Source organism: Oncorhynchus tshawytscha, unplaced genomic scaffold, assembly GCF_018296145.1.
Source record: "Oncorhynchus tshawytscha isolate Ot180627B unplaced genomic scaffold, Otsh_v2.0 Un_contig_18232_pilon_pilon, whole genome shotgun sequence".
In the NCBI taxonomy this organism is placed as follows: domain Eukaryota; kingdom Metazoa; phylum Chordata; class Actinopteri; order Salmoniformes; family Salmonidae; genus Oncorhynchus; species Oncorhynchus tshawytscha.
The window spans coordinates 3,857-25,006 of NW_024608620.1; the positions used below are offsets into that span (position 1 = coordinate 3,857).

Sequence of the window (21,150 nt, forward strand, 5' to 3'; positions counted from 1 at the left end):
TCCCATCCGTCTCTCCTCTTCTCCCTCTTCTCCCTCCATCCCCCTACCTCCCTCCTCCCTCCCTCCCCCTCCCTCCCCCCTCCATCCCTCCCTCCCCCATCCCTCCCTCCCTCCCTCCCTCCCTCCCTCCCTCCCTCCCTCCCTCCCTCCCTCCCTCCCTCCCTCTCCTCTCCATCCATCCATCCATCCATCCATCTCTCCTCTTCTCCCTCCTAACTCCATCCATCCGTCCATCCGTCTCTCCTCTCTCTCCTCTTCTCCCTCCATCCATCTCTCCTCTTCTCCCTCCTACCTCCCTCCTCCCGTCCATCCATCTCTCCTCTCTCTCCTCTTCTCCCTCCTATCTCCATCCATCCATCTCTCATCCATCTCTCCTCTCCCTCCTACGTTCGTCCATCTGTCTCTCCTCTCCCCTCCCTCCATCCATCTCTCCTCTTCTCCCTCCCTCCATCCATCTCTCCTCTTCTCCCTCCCTCCATCCATCCATCTCTCCTCTCCATCCATCCATCTCTCCTCTTCTCCCTCCTAACTCCCTCCGTCCGTCCATCCGTCTCTCCTCTCTCCCCAGACTGTATGAGAACAAAGGAGAAGCAGACTTCATGGAGTCCTTGAGGAATCTCTTCACTTCCTTCAATGACATGATGAACATCAACTCTGAGAACACAGGCATGGTGAAGGTAGGACATCAATCATATATTCTGGCTCTGCTTCAGAGTGATGCCTTTTGTGTTTCCATGTGTATATCAGTCTCTAGTTCCCATCTCATGTCCACTATGTGTCTATAGTAGAGGTCGACCAATTATGATTTTTCAACACCGATAGATTATTGGAGGACCAAAAAAAAGCCAATACCGATTAATTGGCCTTATATTTTTTATTTATTTTTTAAATCTATATATTTGTAATAATGACAATTACAACAATACTCAATGAACACTTTTATTTTAACTTAATATAATACATAAATAAAATCTATTTAGTCTCAAATAAATAATGAAACATGTTCAATTTGGTTTAAATAATGCAAAAACAATGTTTTGGAGAAGAAAGTAAAAGTGCAATATGTGCCATGTAAGAAAGCTAACGTTTCAGTTCCTTGCTCAGAACATGAGAACATACAGTGCCTTGCGAAAGTATTCGGCCCCCTTGAACTTTGCAACCTTTTGCCACATTTCAAACTTTTTTAACAAATCAAAAACTGAAAAATTGGGCGTGCAAAATTATTCAGCCCCCTTAAGTTAATACTTTGTAGCGCCACCTTTTGCTGCGATTACAGCTGTAAGTCGCTTGGGGTATGTCTCTATCAGTTTTGCACATCGAGAGACTGACATTTTTTCCCATTCCTCCTTGCAAAACAACTCGAGCTCAGTGAGGTTGGATGGAGAGCATTTGTGAACAGCAGTTTTCAGTTCTTTCCACAGATTCTCGATTGGATTCAGGTCTGGACTTTGACTTGGCCATTCTAACACCTGGATATGTTTATTTTTGAACAATTCCATTGTAGATTTTGCTTTATGTTTTGGATCATTGTCTTGTTGGAAAACAAATCTCCGTCCCAGTCTCAGGTCTTTTGCAGATTCCATCAGGTTTTCTTCCAGAATGGTCCTGTATTTGGCTCCATCCATCTTCCCATCAATTTTAACCATCTTCCCTGTCCCTGCTGAAGAAAAGCAGGCCCAAACCATGATGCTGCCACCACCATGTTTGACAGTGGGGATGGTGTGTTCAGGGTGATGAGCTGTGTTGCTTTTACACCAAACATAACGTTTTGCATTGTTGCCAAAAAGTTCAATTTTGGTTTCATCTGACCAGAGCACCTTCTTCCACATGTTTGGTGTGTCTCCCAGGTGGCTTGTGGCAAACTTTAAACTACACTTTTTATGGATATCTTTAAGAAATGGCTTTCTTCTTGCCACTCTTCCATAAAGGCCAGATTTGTGCAATATACGACTGATTGTTGTCCTATGGACAGAGTCTCCCACCTCAGCTGTAGATCTCTGCAGTTCATCCAGAGTGATCATGGGCCTCTTGGCTGCATCTCTGATCAGTCTTCTCCTTGTATGAGCTGAAAGTTTAGAGGGACGGCCAGGTCTTGGTAGATTTGCAGTGGTCTGATACTCCTTCCATTTCAATATTATCGCTTGCACAGTGCTCCTTGGGATGTTTAAAGCTTGGGAAATCTTTTTGTATCCAAATCCAGCTTTAAACTTCTTCACAACAGTATCTCGGACCTGCCTGGTGTGTTCCTTGTTCTTCATGATGCTCTCTGCGCTTTTAACGGACCTCTGAGACTATCACAGTGCAGGTGCATTTATACGGAGACTTGATTACACACAGGTGGATTGTATTTATCATCATTAGTCATTTAGGTCAACATTGGATCATTCAGAGATCCTCACTGAACTTCTGGAGAGAGTTTGCTGCACTGAAAGTAAAGGGGCTGAATAATTTTGCACGCCCAATTTTTCAGTTTTTGATTTGTTAAAAAAGTTTGAAATATCTAATAAATGTCGTTCCACTTCATGATTGTGTCCCACTTGTTGTTTATTCTTCACAAAAAATACAGTTTTATATCTTTATGTTTAAAGCCTGAAATGTGGCAAAAGGTCGCAAAGTTCAAGGGGGCCGAATACTTTCGCAAAGGCACTGTATGTACAGTTGTTGGTTCCTTTCAACATGAGTCTTCAATATTCCCAGGTAAAAAGTTTTAGGTTGTAGTTATTATGGGAATTATAGGACTATTTCTCTCTATACCATTTGTATTTCATATACCTTTCACTATTGGATGTTCTAATAGGCACTTTAGTATTGCCAGCCTAATCTTAGGAGTTGATAGGGTTGAAGTCATAACAGCTCTGTGCATCAAGCATGGCTAAGAGCTGTTGGCAAACGCAGTAAAGTTTGAATGAATGCTTACGAGCTGCTGCTGCTGCCACAGTCAGACTGCTCTATCAAATCACAGACTTAATTATAACATAATGACACAGAAATATGAGCCTTGGGTCATTAATATGGTCAATTTCCAGAAACTATCATTTTTGAAAACAAAACATCTCTTCTTTCAGTGAGATACGGAACCATTACGTATTTTATCTAACGGGTGGCATCCTTAAGTATATATTCCTGTTACATTGCACAACCTTCAAACCTTCATTGTACAACCTTCAATGTTTTTTCTATATTTTTGTAGAATAATAGTGAAGACATCAAAACTATGAAATAGCACACATGGAATCATGTAGTAACTAAAAACGGTGTTAAACTTAAATATTTTAGAATTTAGATGCTTCAAAGTAGTAGTTCATATCCAAGCAGTCTCTGAACAGTTGATGTTGAGATGTGTCTGTTACTTTAACTCTGAAGCATTTATTTGGGCTGCAATCTGAGGTGCAGTTAACTCTAATGAACTTGTCCTCTGCAGCAGAGGTAATTCTGGGTCTTCCTTTCCTGTGGCGGTCTTCATGAGAGCCAGTTTAATCACAGCGCTTGATGGTTTTTGTCATTTGAAGAAACGTTCAAAGTTCTTGAAAATTTCCCAAAATTGACTGGCCTTCATGTCTTAAAGTAATGGACTGTCGTTTGTCTTTGCTTATTTGAGCTGTTCTTTTACCAAATAGGGCTATCTTCTGTGTACCACCCATGCCTTGTCACAACACAACACAACTGATTGGCTCAAACGCATTAAGAAAGGAAAGAAATTCCACAAAATAACTTTTAACAAGGCACACCTGTTAATGGAAATGCATTCCAGGTGACTACCTCATGAAGCTGGTTGAGAGAATGCCAAGAGTGTGCAAAGCTGTCATCAAGGCAAAGGGTGGCTATTTGAAATATACACTATATTTTGATTTGTATAATTAACACTTTTTTGTTTACTACATGATTCCATATGTGTTATTTCATAGTTTTCACTTATTATTCCACAATGTAGAAAATAGTTTTTAAAAAAACAACCTGGAATAAGTATATGTGTCCAGACTTTTGACTGGTACTGTATGTTTACATTGCCAAAGCAAGTGAAATGTCATATGTAGTGTTATAACAATGTGTAAATAGTTAAAGTACAAAAGGTACTTTTGTCCTATTGTTGTCTGTGTGTTGTTCCCCTCTTTATTAATTGTCTATCTGAATAGATCTCTCCATGTGCCTCCCTCCCCTCTGTGTTCATATGTATTTCTTCTGCAACTGTTATCTATGTCTGTGTTCTCTCTCTGACCTGTTCTGTGTCCCGACGTATCTCTCTCGCTCTCTCTTGTGCTCTCTGACCTGTTCTGTGTCCCGGGGCTTCTCTGCGTTCTTCCTCTTTAGCTCCTCCTCAAGGTATTTTCTGATATCCCTCCCTCCCTCCCTCCCTCCCTCCCTCCCTCCCTCCCTCCCCTCCCTCCCTCCCTCCCTCCCTCCCTCCCTCCCTCCCTCCCTCCCTCCCTCCCTCCCTCCCTCCCTCCCTCCCTCCCTCCCTCCCTCCCTCCCTCCCTCCCTCCTAATTACTGATGACTCTAGACAAGCATAACGACTGATGACTCTAGACAAGCATAACGACTCTAGACAAGCATAATGACTCTAGACAAGCATATGACTGATGTGTCTAGACAAGCATAACGACTGATGTGTCTAGACAAGCATAACGACTGATGTGTCTAGACAAGCATAACGACTGATGTGTCTAGACAAGCATAACGACTGATGTGTCTAGACAAGCATAACGACTGATGGCTCTTGACAAGCATAATGACACATCCTGTCATACAAAATATTGTGATATTCTAGTTAACATTTTCAACATTCTAGTGAGGGTCAGGGCTGTTACCCAGTTGGTCATCTAATATTCAAACCTTTAAGATCAGGGATAATCCTAATCGTTTTGTTTTGTCCAGGGTGCAGCATTGAGATACGTCCCCACCATCGTGAACGACGTCAAACTGGTCTTCGATCCCAAGGAGCTCAGGTAGGTTTTCATCAGGGAAACTGCTGTCTCGTGGTGAATGTTTTAGCACATATGGTTATATACACTATACACTATACTATACATTATATGTGACTACTGTAATGTCATTATCTATATCTGGTTATGTACACTATACACTGTTATACATTATCTATGTTTTAGCACATCTGGTTATGTACACTATACACTACTATACATTATCTATGTTTTAGCACATCTGGTTATGTACACTATACACTATACTATACATTATCTATGTTTTAGCACATCTGGTTATGTACACTATACACTCATGCTTTCACACTGTAGATAACACACGTCTACAAGGCCATAACAGAGATGAGATTTACCTCTTATTCCCTCCACTGCCTGGGACTCCTGTTAGACCAGTACTGTAATATCATTATCTGTGACTCCTGAATACTGTAGTATCATTATCTGTGACTCCTGAATGTAGTATCATTATCTGTGACTCCTGAATACTGTAGTGTCATTATCTGTGACTCCTGAATATTGTAGTGTCATTGTCTGTGACTCCTGAATACTGTAGTGTCATTATCTGTGACTCCTGAATACTGTAGTGTCATTGTCTGTGACTCCTGAATACTGTAGTGTCATTGTCTGTGACTCCTGTTTGACTATACTGTAATGTCATTATCTGTGACTCCTGAATACTGTAGTGTCATTATCTGTGACTCCTTTTAGACCAATAATGTAATGTCATTATCTGTGACTCCTGAATACTGTTTTGTCATTATCTGTGACTCCTGTTACTGTAATGATCTGTACTGTAGTGTCATTATCTGTGACTCCTGAATACTGTATCTGTCACTGTTTTGTCATTATCTGTGACTCCTGATACTGTAGTCATCTGACTCCTGAATACTGTAGTGTCATTATCTGTCATACTTATCTGTGACTCCTGATCAACTGTACTGTAGTGTCATTATCTGTGACTCCTGTTCGACTGTACTGTAGTGTCATTATCTGTGACTCCTGAATACTGTAGTATCATTATCTCTGACTCCTGAATACTGTAGTATCATTATCTCTGACTCCTGAATACTGTAGTGTCATTATCTGTACATGTAAGGATGCCAGAAGCTAAAGAAGAGGTGCAGGAGTGAATCTGAAAAAGCTGTGAGTTACAAAGTCAATCTAAGAAATGAAGACACGTGTAAATGATTTGACTAATTAAGGTAAAGCGCTCTGACATGGAAGAGAGAGACTAAAGAGCCTTGCTCAGTGGGTTTGTCTCGTCAGTAATCGTCTCTTTGAAATCACATTCCGTGTTTTAGAGATCGTCTCCCCTTTATTTTTTTTATATATATATTTTTTTGGGGGTGATTACCTTTAACAGTTGGTTTGGATTAAATAACTGATTTGATATTGTGACTTGTGCAGTGTGAGTGGTCACACCTCGTTATCCTCGAGCTACTTACCTTTAGGCTCTGCTTCACACACACACACACACACACCACTTAACATTCACCAGCTGTACCATGTGGGTTGGTTATATATAGTCTCGGTTGCCGTGGGAACGTGGAACTGCTGCTTCACCAACAGCTCAGCGGTTAATCTGACCTGCCATGAATGTTATATCATCGTATCGTATTGATTTCATTTGACAAAATAACATTTTAATTAGAAAAGCTTTTATAAAGGTGCACATCTAGGTTTTAGCAAATCAATAGATCAATAGATCACTAGATCAATATATCACTGGATCACTGGATTACTAGGACCCTAGATTAATAGGACACTAGATTAATAGGACACTAGATTAATAGGACCTAGATTAATAGGACACTAGATTAATAGGACACTAGATTAATAGGACACTAGATTAATAGGACACTAGATTAATAGATTAATATATCACTAGGACACTATATCAATAGATTACTAGATTAATAGGACCCTAGATTAATAGGACCCCAGATTAATAGGACACTAGATTAATAGATCACTGGACACTAGATTAATAGATCACTAGGACACTTATCAATAGATCACTAGATTAATAGGACACTAGATTAATAGGACCCTAGATTAATAGGACCCTAGATTAATAGGACACTAGATTAATAGGACACTAGATTAATAGGACACTAGATTAATAGATCACTGGACACTAGATTAATAGATCACTAGGACACTATATCAATAGATCACTAGATTAATAGGTCCCTAGATTAATAGGACCCTAGATTAATAGGACCCTAGATTAATAGGACCCTAGATTAATAGGACCCTAGACACTAGATTAATAGATCACTGGACACTATATCACTAGATCACTAGATTAATAGGACCCTAGATTAATAGGACCCTAGATTAATAGGACCCTAGATTAATAGGACCCTAGATTAATAGGACACTAGATTAATAGGACACTAGATTAATAGGACACTAGGACACTAATAGATCACTAGGTTAATAGATCAATAGATCACTAGATCAATAGATCACTAGATTAATAGGACACTAGATTAATAGGACACTAGAAAAATAGGATCACTAGATTAATAGATCACTGGACACTAGATTAATAGATCACTAAATGAATAGATCACTAGATTAATGGATCACTAGATTAATGGATCACTAGATTAATGGATCACTAGATTAATGGATCACTAGATTAATGGCGCACTAGATTAATGGCGCACTAGATCAATAGATCAATAGATCAATAGATCACTAGATTACTAGATTACTAGATTACTAGATTACTAGATCAATAGATCAATAGATCAATAGATTAATAGATTAATAGATCACTAGATTAATAGATTAATAGATTAATAGATCACTAGATTAATAGATCAATAGATCAATAGATCACTAGGACACTAGATTAATAGATCACTAGATGAATAGATCACTAGATGAATAGATCACTAGATGAATAGATCACTAGATTAATAGATCACTAGATGAATAGATCACTAGATGAATAGATCACTAGATGAATAGATCACTAGATTAATGGATCACTAGATTAATGGATCACTAGATTAATGGATCACTAGATCAATAGATCAATAGATCAATAGATTACTAGATTACTAGATTACTAGATCAATAGATTAATAGATTAATCACTAGATTAATAGATTAATAGATTAATAGATTAATAGATCACTAGATTAATAGATCAATAGATCAATAGATCACTAGATCACTAGATTAATAGATCACTAGGACACTAGATTAATAGATCACTAGGACACTAGATTAATAGATCACTAGGACAATAGATTAATAGATCACTAGGACAATAGATCACTAGGTTAATAGATTAATAGATCACTAGGACAATAGATCACTAGGTTAATAGATTAATAGATCACTAGGACACTAGATTAATAGATCACTAGGACACTAATAGATCACTAGGTTAATAGATTAATAGATCACTAGATCAATATATCACTATATCACTAGATCAATAGATCACTGGATCACTGGATTAATAGGATCACTAGATTAATAGGACACTAGGTTAATAGATTAATAGATTAATAGGACACTAGATTAATAGGACACTAGATTAATAGATAGGACACTAGATTAATAGGACACTAGATTAATAGATCACTAGATTAATAGATTAATAGATCACTAGATCACTAGGACACTATATCAATAGATTACTAGATTAATAGGACCCTAGATTAATAGGACCCCAGATTAATAGGACACTAGATTAATAGATCACTGGACACTAGATTAATAGATCACTAGGACACTATATCAATAGATCACTAGATTAATAGGACCCTAGATTAATAGGACCCTAGATTAATAGGACACTAGATTAATAGGACACTAGATTAATAGGACACTAGATTAATAGGACACCAGATTAATAGGACACTAGATTAATATATCACTAGGACACTAGATTAATAGATCACTAGGACACTAGATTAATAGATCACTAGATTAATAGGTCCCTAGATTAATAGGATTACTAGATTAATAGGACACTAGATTAATAGGACACTAGATTAATAGATCACTAGATTAATAGATCACTAGACACTAGATTAATAGATCACTAGGACACTAGATCAATAGATCACTAGATTAATAGATCACTAGATTAATAGGATTACTAGATTAATAGGACCCTAGATTAATAGATTAATAGATTAATAGGACAATAGATTAATAGATTAATAGGACACTAGATTAATAGATCACTAGGACACTAGATCAATAGATCACTAGATGAATAGGACACTAGATTAATGGATCACTAGATTAATGGATCACTAGAAAAATGGATCACTAGATTAATAGATCACTAGATTAATAGATCACTAGATTAATAGATCACTAGACTAATAGATCACTAGGTCAATAGATTAATAGATTACTAGATTAATAAATCACTAGGACACTAGATTAATAGATCACTAGATTAATGGATCACTAGATGAATAGATCACTAGATGAATGGATCACTAGATTAATGGATCACTAAATGAATAGATCACTAAATGAATAGATCACTAGATGAATAGATCACTAGATGAATAGATCACTAGATGAATAGATCACTAGATTAATGGTTCACTAGATTAATGGCGCACTAGATTAATGGATCAATAGATCAATAGATCAATAGATCAATAGATCAATAGATCAGTAGATTACTAGATTACTAGATTACTAGATCACTAGATCACTAGATTAATAGATTAATAGATCACTAGATTAATAGATTAATAGATTAATAGATCACTAGATTAATAGATCAATAGATCACTAGGACACTAGATTAATAGATCACTAGGACACTAGATTAATAGATCACTAGGACACTAGATTAATAGATCACTAGGACACTAATAGATCACTAGGTTAATAGATTAATAGATCATGGACACTAGATGAATAGATCACTAAGGACACTAGATTAATAGATCACTAGGACATAATAGATCACTAATTAATAGATTAATAGATCAGGTCCAGGACACTAGATTAATAGATCACTAGGACACTAATAGATCACTAGGTTAATAGATTAATAGATCACCAGGACACTAGATTAATGATTCACTAGGACACTAATAGATCACTAGGACACTAGATTAATAGATCACTAGGACACTAATAGATCACTAGGTTAATAGATTAATAGATCACTAGATTAATAGATCACTAGATTAATAGATCACTAGGACACTAGATTAATAGATCACTAGGACACTAATAGATCACTAGGTTAATAGATTAATAGATCACTAGGACACTAGATTAATAGATCACTAGGACACTAATAGATCACTAGGTTAATAGATTAATAGATCACCAGGACACTAGATTAATAGATCACTAGGACACTAGATTAATAGATCACTAGGACACTAGATTACTAGATCACTAGATTAATAGATCACCAGGACAACTAGATTAATAGATCACTAGGACACTAATAGATCACTAGGACACTAGATTAATAGATCACCAGGACACTAGATTAATAGATCACCAGGACACTAATAGATCACTAGGACACTAATAGATCACTAGGACACTAGATTAATAGATCACTAGGACACTAATAGATCACTAGGTTAATAGATTAATAGATCACCAGGACACTAGATTAATGATTCACTAGGACACTAATAGATCACTAGGACACTAGATTAATAGATCACTAGGACACTAATAGATCACTAGGTTAATAGATTAATAGATCACCAGGACACTAGATTAATGATTCACTAGGACACTAGATTAATAGATCACTAGGACACTAATAGATCACTAGGGCTAGATTAATAGATCACCAGGACACTAGATTAAGGGGATTCACTAGGACACTAGATTAATAGATCACTAGGGATCACTAGATTAATAGATCACCAGGACACTGATTAATAGATCACTAGGACAATAGATCACCAGGTTAATAGATTAATAGATCACCAGGACAATAGATTAATGATTCACTAGGACACTAATAGATCACTGGGTTAATAGATTAATGATTCACCAGGACACTAGCTGTTAATAGATTAATGATTCACCAGGACACTGATTAGATCACTAGGTTAATAGATTAATGATTCACCAGGACACTAGATTAATGTCACCAGGACATAGATTAATAGCCTGATTAACTAGGACACTAATAGATCACTAGGTTAATAGATTAGGGGATTCACCAGGACACTAGATTAATAGATTAGGGGATTCACTAGGAGGCACTAATAGATCACTAGGTTAATAGATTAATGATTCACCAGGACACTAGGGCTAGATTAATAGATCACCAGGAGGCCTAGATTAATGATTCAGGGGTTGTAGATTAATAGATCACCAGGACACTAGATTAATAGATCACCAGGACACTAGATTAATAGATCACTAGGACACTAATAGATCACTAGATTAATAGATCACCAGGACACTAGATTAATGGGCTCACTAGGAGGCACTAGATTAATGGATTCACCAGGACACTCCCAGTTTTACAGACTAGCTGATGTAATATTGAACATAAGGGTCTGTTTTTGTAATACATCCATGGATTTAGGGGCTGTCTACCTGAGATGTTGACCCTTATTCACTAGGTCCTGTTCCATTCAAGAAGCTAGCTGTTCAACTGCTCACGCAGAACAAATTCTAGCCTACGTTGACTGGGCGTTATGTGTTTTGGGCCCAGCCACAGTTCTGCATGTCACCAGGATTGGGTCCTGAGCAAATCACTGCACTACAGGAATAGGGGCTGTCCCAGGAGGCCTGACCCTAACTGGGAATATGGTGGGGCTGAATATGGTCCCAGGAATATGGTGCCTGTACTGCCTATACTGGAATATGGTGGCTGTCCCAGGAGGCCTGACCAGACCTAACTGGGCTCATTAGGGAAGGGGGGCTGTCCCAGGAGGCCTGACCAGACCTAACTGGGCTCAGGGGCTGTCCCAGGAGGCCTGACCCTAACAAAGGGCTCAGGGGCTGTCCCAGGAGGCCTGACCCTAACTGGGCTCAGGGGCTGTCCCAGGAGGCCTGACCCTAACTGGGCTCAGGGGCTGTCCCAGGAGGCCTGACCCTAACTGGGCTCAGGGGCTGTCCCAGGAGGCCTGACCCTAACTGGGCTCAGGGGCTGTCCCAGGAGGCCTGACCCTAACTGGGCTCAGGGGCTGTCCCAGGAGGCCTGACCCTAACTGGGCTGTCCCAGGAGGGCTCAGGGGCTGTCCCAGGAGGCCTGACCCTAACTGGGCTCAGGGGCTGTCCCAGGAGGCCTGACCCTAACTGGGCTCAGGGGCTGTCCCAGGAGGCTGTGACCCTAACTGGGCTGTCCCAGGAGGCCTGACCCTAACTGGGCTGTCCCAGGAGGCCTGACTGGGCTCAGGGGCTGTCCCAGGAGGCCTGACTGGGCTAACTGGGCTGTCCCAGGAGGCCTGACCCTAACTGGGCTGTCCCAGGAGGCCTGACCCTAACTGGGCTGTCCCAGGAGGCCTGACCCTAACTGGGCTGTCCCAGGAGGCCTGACCCTAACTGGGCTGTCCCAGGAGGCCTGACCCTAACTGGGCTGGGCTGTCCCAGGAGGCCTGACCCTAACTGGGCTCAGGGGCTGTCCCAGGAGGCCTGACCCTAACTGGGCTGTCCCAGGAGGCCTGACCCTAACTGGGCTGTCCCAGGAGGCCTGACCCTAACTGGGCTCCCAGGAGGCCTGCTAACTGGGCTGTCCCAGGAGGCCTGACCCTAACTGGGCTGTCCCAGGAGGCCTGTCCTAACTGGGCTGTCCCAGGAGGCCTGACCCTAACTGGGCTGTCCCAGGAGGCCTGACCCTAACTGGGCTCCCAGGGGCTGTCCCAGGAGGCCTGACCCTAACTGGGCTGTCCCAGGAGGCCTGACCCTAACTGGGCTGTCCCAGGAGGCCTGACCCTAACTGGGCTGTCCCAGGAGGCCTGACCCTAACTGGGCTGTCCCAGGAGGCCTGACCCTAACTGGGCTGTCCCAGGAGGCCTGACCCTAACTGGGCTCAGGGGCTGTCCCAGGAGGCCTGACCCTAACTGGGCTCAGGGGGCTGTCCCAGGAGGCCTGACCCTAACTGGGCTCAGGGGCTGTCCCAGGGGCTGTCCCAGGAGGCCTGACCCTAACTGGGCTCAGGGGCTGTCCCAGGAGGCCTGACCCTAACTGGGCTCAGGGGCTGTCCCAGGAGGCCTGACCCTAACTGGGCTCAGGGGCTGTCCCAGGAGGCCTGACCCTAACTGGGCTCAGGGGCTGTCCCAGGAGGCCTGACCCTAACTGGGCTCAGGGGCTGTCCCAGGAGGCCTGACCCTAACTGGGCTCAGGGGCTGTCCCAGGAGGCCTGACCCTAACTGGGCTCAGGGGCTGTCCCAGGAGGCCTGACCCTAACTGGGCTCAGGGGCTGTCCCAGGAGGCCTGACCCTAACTGGGCTCAGGGGCTGTCCCAGGAGGCCTGACCCTAACTGGGCTCAGGGGCTGTCCCAGGAGGCCTGACCCTAACTGGGCTCCCAGGGGCCTGACCCCCAGGGGCTGTCCCAGGGGCTGACCCTAACTGGGCTCAGGGGCTGTCCCAGGAGGCCTGACCCTAACTGGGCTCAGGGGCTGTCCCAGGAGGCCTGACCCTAACTGGGCTCAGGGGCTGTCCCAGGAGGCCTGACCCTAACTGGGCTCAGGGGCTGTCCCAGGAGGCCTGACCCTAACTGGGCTGGGCTGTCCCAGGAGGCCTGACCCTAACTGGGGGCTGTCCCAGGAGGCCTGACCCTAACTGGGCTCAGGGGCTGTCCCAGGAGGCCTGACCCTAACTGGGCTCAGGGGCTGTCCCAGGAGGCCTGACCCTAACTGGGCTCAGGGGCTGTCCCAGGAGGCCTGACCCTAACTGGGCTCAGGGGCTGTCCCAGGAGGCCTGACCCTAACTGGGCTCAGGGGCTGTCCCAGGAGGCCTGACCCTAACTGGGCTCAGGGGCTGTCCCAGGAGGCCTGACCCTAACTGGGCTCAGGGGCTGTCCCAGGAGGCTGACCCCCAGGCTGTCCCAGGAGGCCTGACCCTAACTGGGCTCAGGGGCTGTCCCAGGAGGCCTGACCCTAACTGGGCTGTCCCAGGGGCTGTCCCAGGAGGCCTGTCCCCCTGAACTGGGCTCAGGGGCTGTCCCAGGAGGCCTGACCCTAACTGGGCTCAGGGGCTGTCCCAGGAGGCCTGACCCTAACTGGGCTCAGGGGCTGTCCCAGGAGGCCTGACCCTAACTGGGCTCAGGGGCTGTCCCAGGAGGCCTGACCCTAACTGGGCTCAGGGGCTGTCCCAGGAGGCCTGACCCTAACTGGGCTCAGGGGCTGTCCCAGGAGGCCTGACCCTAACTGGGCTCAGGGGCTGTCCCAGGAGGCCTGACCCTAACTGGGCTCAGGGGCTGTCCCAGGAGGCCTGACCCTAACTGGGCTCAGGGGCTGTCCCAGGAGGCCTGACCCTAACTGGGCTCAGGGGCTGTCCCAGGAGGCCTGACCCTAACTGGGCTCAGGGGCTGTCCCAGGAGGCCTGACCCTAACTGGGCTCAGGGGCTGTCCCAGGAGGCCTGACCCTAACTGGGCTCAGGGGCTGTCCCAGGAGGCCTGACCCTAACTGGGCTCAGGGGCTGTCCCAGGAGGCCTGACCCTAACTGGGCTCAGGGGCTGTCCCACTGGGCTGTCCCAGGAGGCCTGACCCTAACTGGGCTCAGGGGCTGTCCCAGGAGGCCTGACCCTAACTGGGCTCAGGGGCTGTCCCAGGAGGCCTGACCCTAACTGGGCTGTCCCAGGAGGCCTGACCCTAACTGGGCTCAGGGGCTGTCCCAGGAGGCCTGACCCTAACTGGGCTCAGGGGCTGTCCCAGGAGGCCTGACCCTAACTGGGCTCAGGGGCTGTCCCAGGAGGCCTGACCCTAACTGGGCTCAGGGGCTGTCCCAGGAGGCCTGACCCTAACTGGGCTCAGGGGCTGTCCCAGGAGGCCTGACCCTAACTGGGCTCAGGGGCTGTCCCAGGAGGCCTGACCCTAACTGGGCTCAGGGGCTGTCCCAGGAGGCCTGACCCTAACTGGGCTCAGGGGCTGTCCCAGGAGGCCTGACCCTAACTGGGCTCAGGGGCTGTCCCAGGAGGCCTGACCCTAACTGGGCTCAGGGGCTGTCCCAGGAGGCCTGACCCCTGACCCTCAGGGGCTGTCCCAGGAGGCCTGACCCTAACTGGGCTCAGGGGCTGTCCCAGGAGGCCTGACCCTAACTGGGCTCAGGGGCTGTCCCAGGAGGCCTGACCCTAACTGGGCTCAGGGGCTGTCCCAGGAGGCCTGACCCTAACTGGGCTCAGGGGCTGTCCCAGGAGGCCTGACCCTAACTGGGCTGTCCCAGGAGGCCTGACCCTAACTGGGCTCAGGGGCTGTCCCAGACCCTAACTGGGGTCCCAGGAGGCCTGACCCTAACTGGGCTCAGGGGTCCCAGGAGGCCTGACCCTAACTGGGCTGTCCCAGGAGGCCTGACCCTAACTGGGCTCAGGGGCTGTCCCAGGAGGCCTGACCCTAACTGGGCTGGGCTGTCCCAGGAGGCCTGACCCTAACTGGGCTGTCCCAGGAGGCCTGACCCTAACTGGGCTCAGGGGGCTGGGTCCCAGGAGGCCTGACCCTAACTGGGCTGTCCCAGGAGGCCTGACCCTAACTGGGCTCAGGGGCTGTCCCAGGAGGCCTGACCCTAACTGGGCTCAGGGGCTGTCCCAGGAGGCCTGACCCTAACTGGGCTCAGGGGCTGTCCCAGGAGGCCTGACCCTAACTGGGCTCAGGGGCTGTCCCAGGAGGCCTGACCCTAACTGGGCTCAGGGGCTGTCCCAGGAGGCCTGACCCTAACTGGGCTCAGGGGCTGTCCCAGGAGGCCTGACCCTAACTGGGCTCAGGGGCTGTCCCAGGAGGCCTGACCCTAACTGGGCTCAGGGGCTGTCCCAGGAGTCCCAGGAGGCCTGAGGCCCTAACTGGGCTCAGGGGCTGTCCCAGGAGGCCTGACTGGGCCCTCCCAGGAGGCCTGACCCTAACTGGGCTGGGCTGTCCCAGGAGGCCTGACCCTAACTGGGCTGTCCCAGGAGGCCTGACCCTAACTGGGCTCTCCCAGGAGGCCTGACCCTAACTGGGCTCAGGGGCTGTCCCAGGAGGCCTGACCCTAACTGGGCTCAGGGGCTGTCCCAGGAGGTCTGACCCTAACTGGGCTCAGGGGCTGTCCCAGGAGGCCTGACCCTAACTGGGCTCAGGGGCGGTCCTCTGATTTAGTTCAAATCAAAAGGGAATTGTGTTTTTCTTCATTAAACAGTCCAACATCATATTACACATTTATACAAACAGTATCATAGTCACTCATTCATCCTATACAACAATTAGTAAACCTCATATCTGAGACTATTATATAAACAGTGTTATGGTAATGTGGCCACACCGTCCCCCATGAGCTTCCCCAAGTTGTGACAAACGGACCAGTTCGTAGGATTCTTCACCCATCTTTTATACTTTCTCCGGAACATGAAATTTGTTCGGACCTCAAGTTCTGTGAGGTGGAAGGATTTCCTTTGTTCTCCATGAAAAACTACTCTCTGTCCATGAGGTCTTCTCAGGAATTTACGACCTCTGACCACAGCAGCCTAGTTAAAGGAGGCAGGGAGAGGGGGATGGGATTGCTATACCCAAAGAGGCCAATGTCATGACACCTCCCTCCCTCCTCTCCTCCCTTCCTTCTCTTCTGCCCTCCTCTCCTCCCTTCCTCCTCTTCTATCCTCCCTCCCTCCTCTTCTATCCTCCTCCTCCCTCTCCTCCCTCCCTCCCTCCCTCTTCCCTCCCTCCCTCCCTCCCTCCCTCCCTCCCTCCCTCCCTCCCTCCCTCCCTCCCTCCTCTTCTAACCTTCTAGGGGATGGGATTGCTATACCCAAAGAGGCCAATGTCATGACACCTCCCTCCCTCCCTCCCACCCACCCTCCTACCCTCCTACCCTCCCTCCTACCCTACCTCCCTCCCTCCCTCCCTCCTCTTCTACCCTTCTAGGGGGATGGGATTGCTATACCCAAAGAGGCCAATGTCATGACACCTCCCTCCCTCCTCTTCTCCTCCCTTCCTTCTCTTCTATCCTCCTCCCTCCTCTTCTATCCTCCTCTCCTCCCTCCCTCATCTTCTACCCTCCCTCCCTCCCTCCCTCCCTCCCTCCCTCCCCCTCCCTCCCTCCCTCCCTCCCTCCCTCCCTCCCTCCCTCCCTCCCTCTCCCTCCCTCCCTCCCTCCTCTTCTATCCTCCTCCCTCATCTTCTCCCTCCCTCCCTCCTCCTCTTCTGCCCTCCTCTCCTCCCTCCCTCCTATCCTCCTCCCTCCTCTTCTATCCTCCTCCCTCCCTCCCTCCCTCCCTCCCTCCCTCCCTCCCTCCCTCCCTCCCTCCCTCTCCTCTATCCTCCCTCCCTCCCTCCCTCCCTCCCTCCCTCCCTCCCTCCCTCCCTCCTTCCTTTTCTACCCTCCCTCTCTCCTTTTCTACCCTCCCTCTCTCCTTTTCTACACTCCCTCCCTCTTCTACTCCCTCCCTCCCTCCTTTTCTACCCTCCCTCTCTCATTTTCTACCCTCCCTCTCTCCTTTTCTACCTCCCTCCCTCTCTCATTTTCTACCCTCCCTCTCTCCTTTTCTACACTCCCTCCCTCCCTCCCTCCCTCCCTCCCTCCCTCCCTCCCTCCCTCCCTCCCTCCCTCCCTCCCTCCCTCCCTCCCTCCCTCCCTCCCTCCCACCTCCCTCCCTACCTCCCTCCCTCCTCCCTCCCTCCCTCCCTACCTCCCTCCATTCTCTTCTTCCCTTCCTCCCTCCCTCCATTCTCTTCTTCCTCCCTCCTCTCCATCCTCTTCTATCCTCCCTCCCTCCCTCCCTCCCTCCCTCCCTCCCTCCCTCCCTCCCTCCCTCCCTCCCTCCCTCCATTCTCTTCTTCTCTCCATTCTCTTCTTCCCTCCCTCCTCTCCATCCTCTTCTATCCTCCCTCCCTCCCCCTCCCTCCCCTCCCTCCCTCCCTCCCTCCCTCCCTCCCTCCCTCCCTCCATTCTCTTCCCTCCCTCCCTCCCTCCCTCCCTCCCTCCATTCTCTTCTTCTTCCCTCCCTCCCTCCCTCCCTCCCTCCCTCCCCCCCTCCCTCCCTCCCTCCCTCCCTCCCTCCCTCCCTCCCTCCCTCCCTTCTTCCCTCCCTCCCTCCCTCCCTCCCTCCATTCTCTTCTTCCCTCCCTCCCTCCCTCCCTCCATTCTCTTCTTCCCTCCCTCCCTCCCTCCCTCCCTCCCTCCCTCCCTCCCTCCCTCCCCCTCCCTCCCTCCCTCCCTCCCTCCCTCCCTCCCTTCTTCCCTCCCTCCTCTCCATCCTCTTCTCCCCTGGTCTCCTCCCTCCCCCACCCTCTCTCCTCCCTCCCCTCCCCTCCCTCTCTCCTCCCTCCTCTCCATCCTCCTCTTCTCCCTGGTCTCCTCCCCCTCAATCTCTCTCCTCCCTCCTCTCCATCCTCTTCTCCCCTGGTCTCCTGTTCCCCACGGTGTCCAGTGTTAAAGCCAGAAAACACCTGAATACAAAGTTCAAACAGTGTCATTTTCCCCACCTGCTGTGTCCCTGGCTTCTTTTCTAATCACAGATTACAGTGTTCAGCTGGCCTTTCTGTGTAGCTGTGCTCTCTACTTTCCACCCAGCTCCCGTTTCCTGTTTCCTGACAGCGCCGGCAGGGCAAAGCTGATCTATCAGAGCTGAAGGAAAGGAAGGTGGAGGGCCAAGCTTTCTGCTTTTCTTCCGCACCGACAGAAGAGCAGGGGATTAGTTGCTCCAGTTGTCAACACAAACCTGGCTGAGGAGAAGAGAGGGATGAATTGAGGCCACGCTGAGAATGTTTCATCCCTTGCCAAACACTTGCCTCCAACGGGGCAGCAAGCAGAACCTCAGTGCTCGTCCTCTAGCGAAGGGGACACCCCCTCATCCCTCATCCCATGAATGTGTTTTCCTCAAGAGAACATTTTCCTCAAGGGATATATTGCATACAAAATATGGTCAATTCAATGTCCATGTTGTTAACAGGGTGTAGTTGTGTAATGTTGTGTAATACCCATGTTGTTAACAGGATGTAGTTCTATGTAATACCCATGTTGTTAACAGGATGTAGTTGTGTTCTATGTAATACCCATGTGGTTAACAGGATGTAGTTCCATGTAATACCCATGTTGTTAACAGGATGTAGTTCTATCTAATACCCGTGGGTTAGTCATGTCAGTATACTGTAGTCACACACATACAACATGGGTTGAAGGCTGTATACAGGGAACTGTTGGTAGCCTGTAACAGTCTCTGTCATGTTCAACAACTCTGTTGCTCACTCACTATGACACAGCAGCTAAATAGTTTACATTCCACCTAACTGGACCAACTACCTGGAACTCAGGCTGACACCAACTACCTGGAACTCAGGCTGACACCAACTACCTGGAACTCAGGCTGACACCAACTACCTGGAACTCAGGCTGACGCCAACTACCTGGAACTCAGGCTGACGCCAACTACCTGGAACTCAGGCTGACGCCAACTACCTGGAACTCAGGCTGACGCCAACTACCTGGAACTAAGGCTGACGCCAACTACCTGGAACTAAGGCTGACGCCAACTACCTGGAACTAAGGCTGACGCCAACTACCTGGAACTAAGGCTGACGCCAACTACCTGGAACTAAGGCTGACGCCAACTACCTGGAACTAAGGCTGACGCCAACTACCTGGAACTCAGGCTGACACCAACTACCTGGAACTAAGGCTGACGCCAACTACCTGGAACTAAGGCTGACGCCAACTACCTGGAACTAAGGCTGACGCCAACTACCTGGAACTAAGGCTGACGCCAACTACCTGGAACTAAGGCTGACGCCAACTACCTGGAACTAAGGCTGACGCCAACTACCTGGAACTAAGGCTGACGCCAACTACCTGGAACTAAGGCTGACGCCAACTACCTGGAACTAAGGCTGACGCCAACTACCTGGAACTAAGGCTGACGCCAACTACCTGGAACTAAGGCTGACGCCAACTACCTGGAACTCAGGCTGACGCCAACTACCTGGAACTCAGGCTGACGCCAACTACCTGGTACTCAGGCTGACGCCAACTACCTGGTACTCAGGCTGACGCCAACTACCTGGAACTCAGGCTGACGCCAACTACCTGGAACTCAGGCTGACGCCAACTACCTGGTACTCAGGCTGACGCCAACTACCTGGTACTCAGGCTGACGCCAACTACCTGGTACTCAGGCTGACGCCAACTACCTGGTACTCAGGCTGACGCCAACTACCTGGTACTAAGGCTGACGCCAACTACCTGGTACTAAGGCTGACGCCAACTACCTGGTACTAAGGCTGACGCCAACTACCTGGAACTCAGGCTGACGCCAACTACCTGGAACTAAGGCTGACGCCAACTACCTGGTACTCAGGCTGACGCCAACTACCTGGAACTAAGGCTGACGCCAACTACCTGGAACTAAGGCTGACGCCAACTACCTGGAACTAAGGCTGACGCCAACTACCTGGAACTAAGGCTGACGCCAACTACCTGGAACTAAGGCTGACGCCAACTACCTGGAACTAAGGCTGACGCCAACTACCTGGAACTAAGGCTGACGCCAACTACCTGGAACTAAGGCTGACGCCAACTACCTGGAACTAAGGCTGACGCCAACTACCTGGAACTAAGGCTGACGCCAACTACCTGGAACTAAGGCTGACGCCAACTACCTGGAACTAAGGCTGACGCCAACTACCTGGAACTAAGGCTGACGCCAACTACCTGGAACTAAGGCTGACGCCAACTACCTGGAACTAAGGCTGACGCCAACTACCTGGAACTAAGGCTGACGCCAACTACCTGGAACTCAGGCTGACGCCAACTACCTGGAACTCAGGCTGACGCCAACTACCTGGTACTCAGGCTGACGCCAACTACCTGGTACTCAGGCTGACGCCAACTACCTGGAACTCAGGCTGACGCCAACTACCTGGTACTCAGGCTGACGCCAACTACCTGGTACTCAAACTACCTGGTACTCAGGCTGACGCCAACTACCTGGTACTCAGGCTGACGCCAACTACCTGGTACTAAGGCTGACTCCAACTACCTGGAACTCGGGCTGACGCCAACTACCTGGAACTCGGGCTGAAACTACCTGGTACTAGGGCTGAC

The 21,150-nt window shown here is 47.9% G+C and overlaps 1 protein-coding gene across 1 annotated transcript in view; it reads left to right on the forward strand.

Annotated features, from left to right (window-relative positions):
• Positions 1-522: 522 nt before the first annotated feature.
• The window catches only part of LOC121843668 (dedicator of cytokinesis protein 1-like), a 53,445-nt gene continuing 32,817 nt past the window's right edge, over positions 523-21,150 (forward strand). Inside the window, exons 1-2 of the mRNA XM_042313433.1 lie at positions 523-677; positions 4,875-4,945. Coding sequence (XP_042169367.1) covers positions 600-677; positions 4,875-4,945 — 149 coding nt within the window. The 5' untranslated portion in view covers positions 523-599. The remainder of the gene's footprint in view (positions 678-4,874; positions 4,946-21,150) is intronic.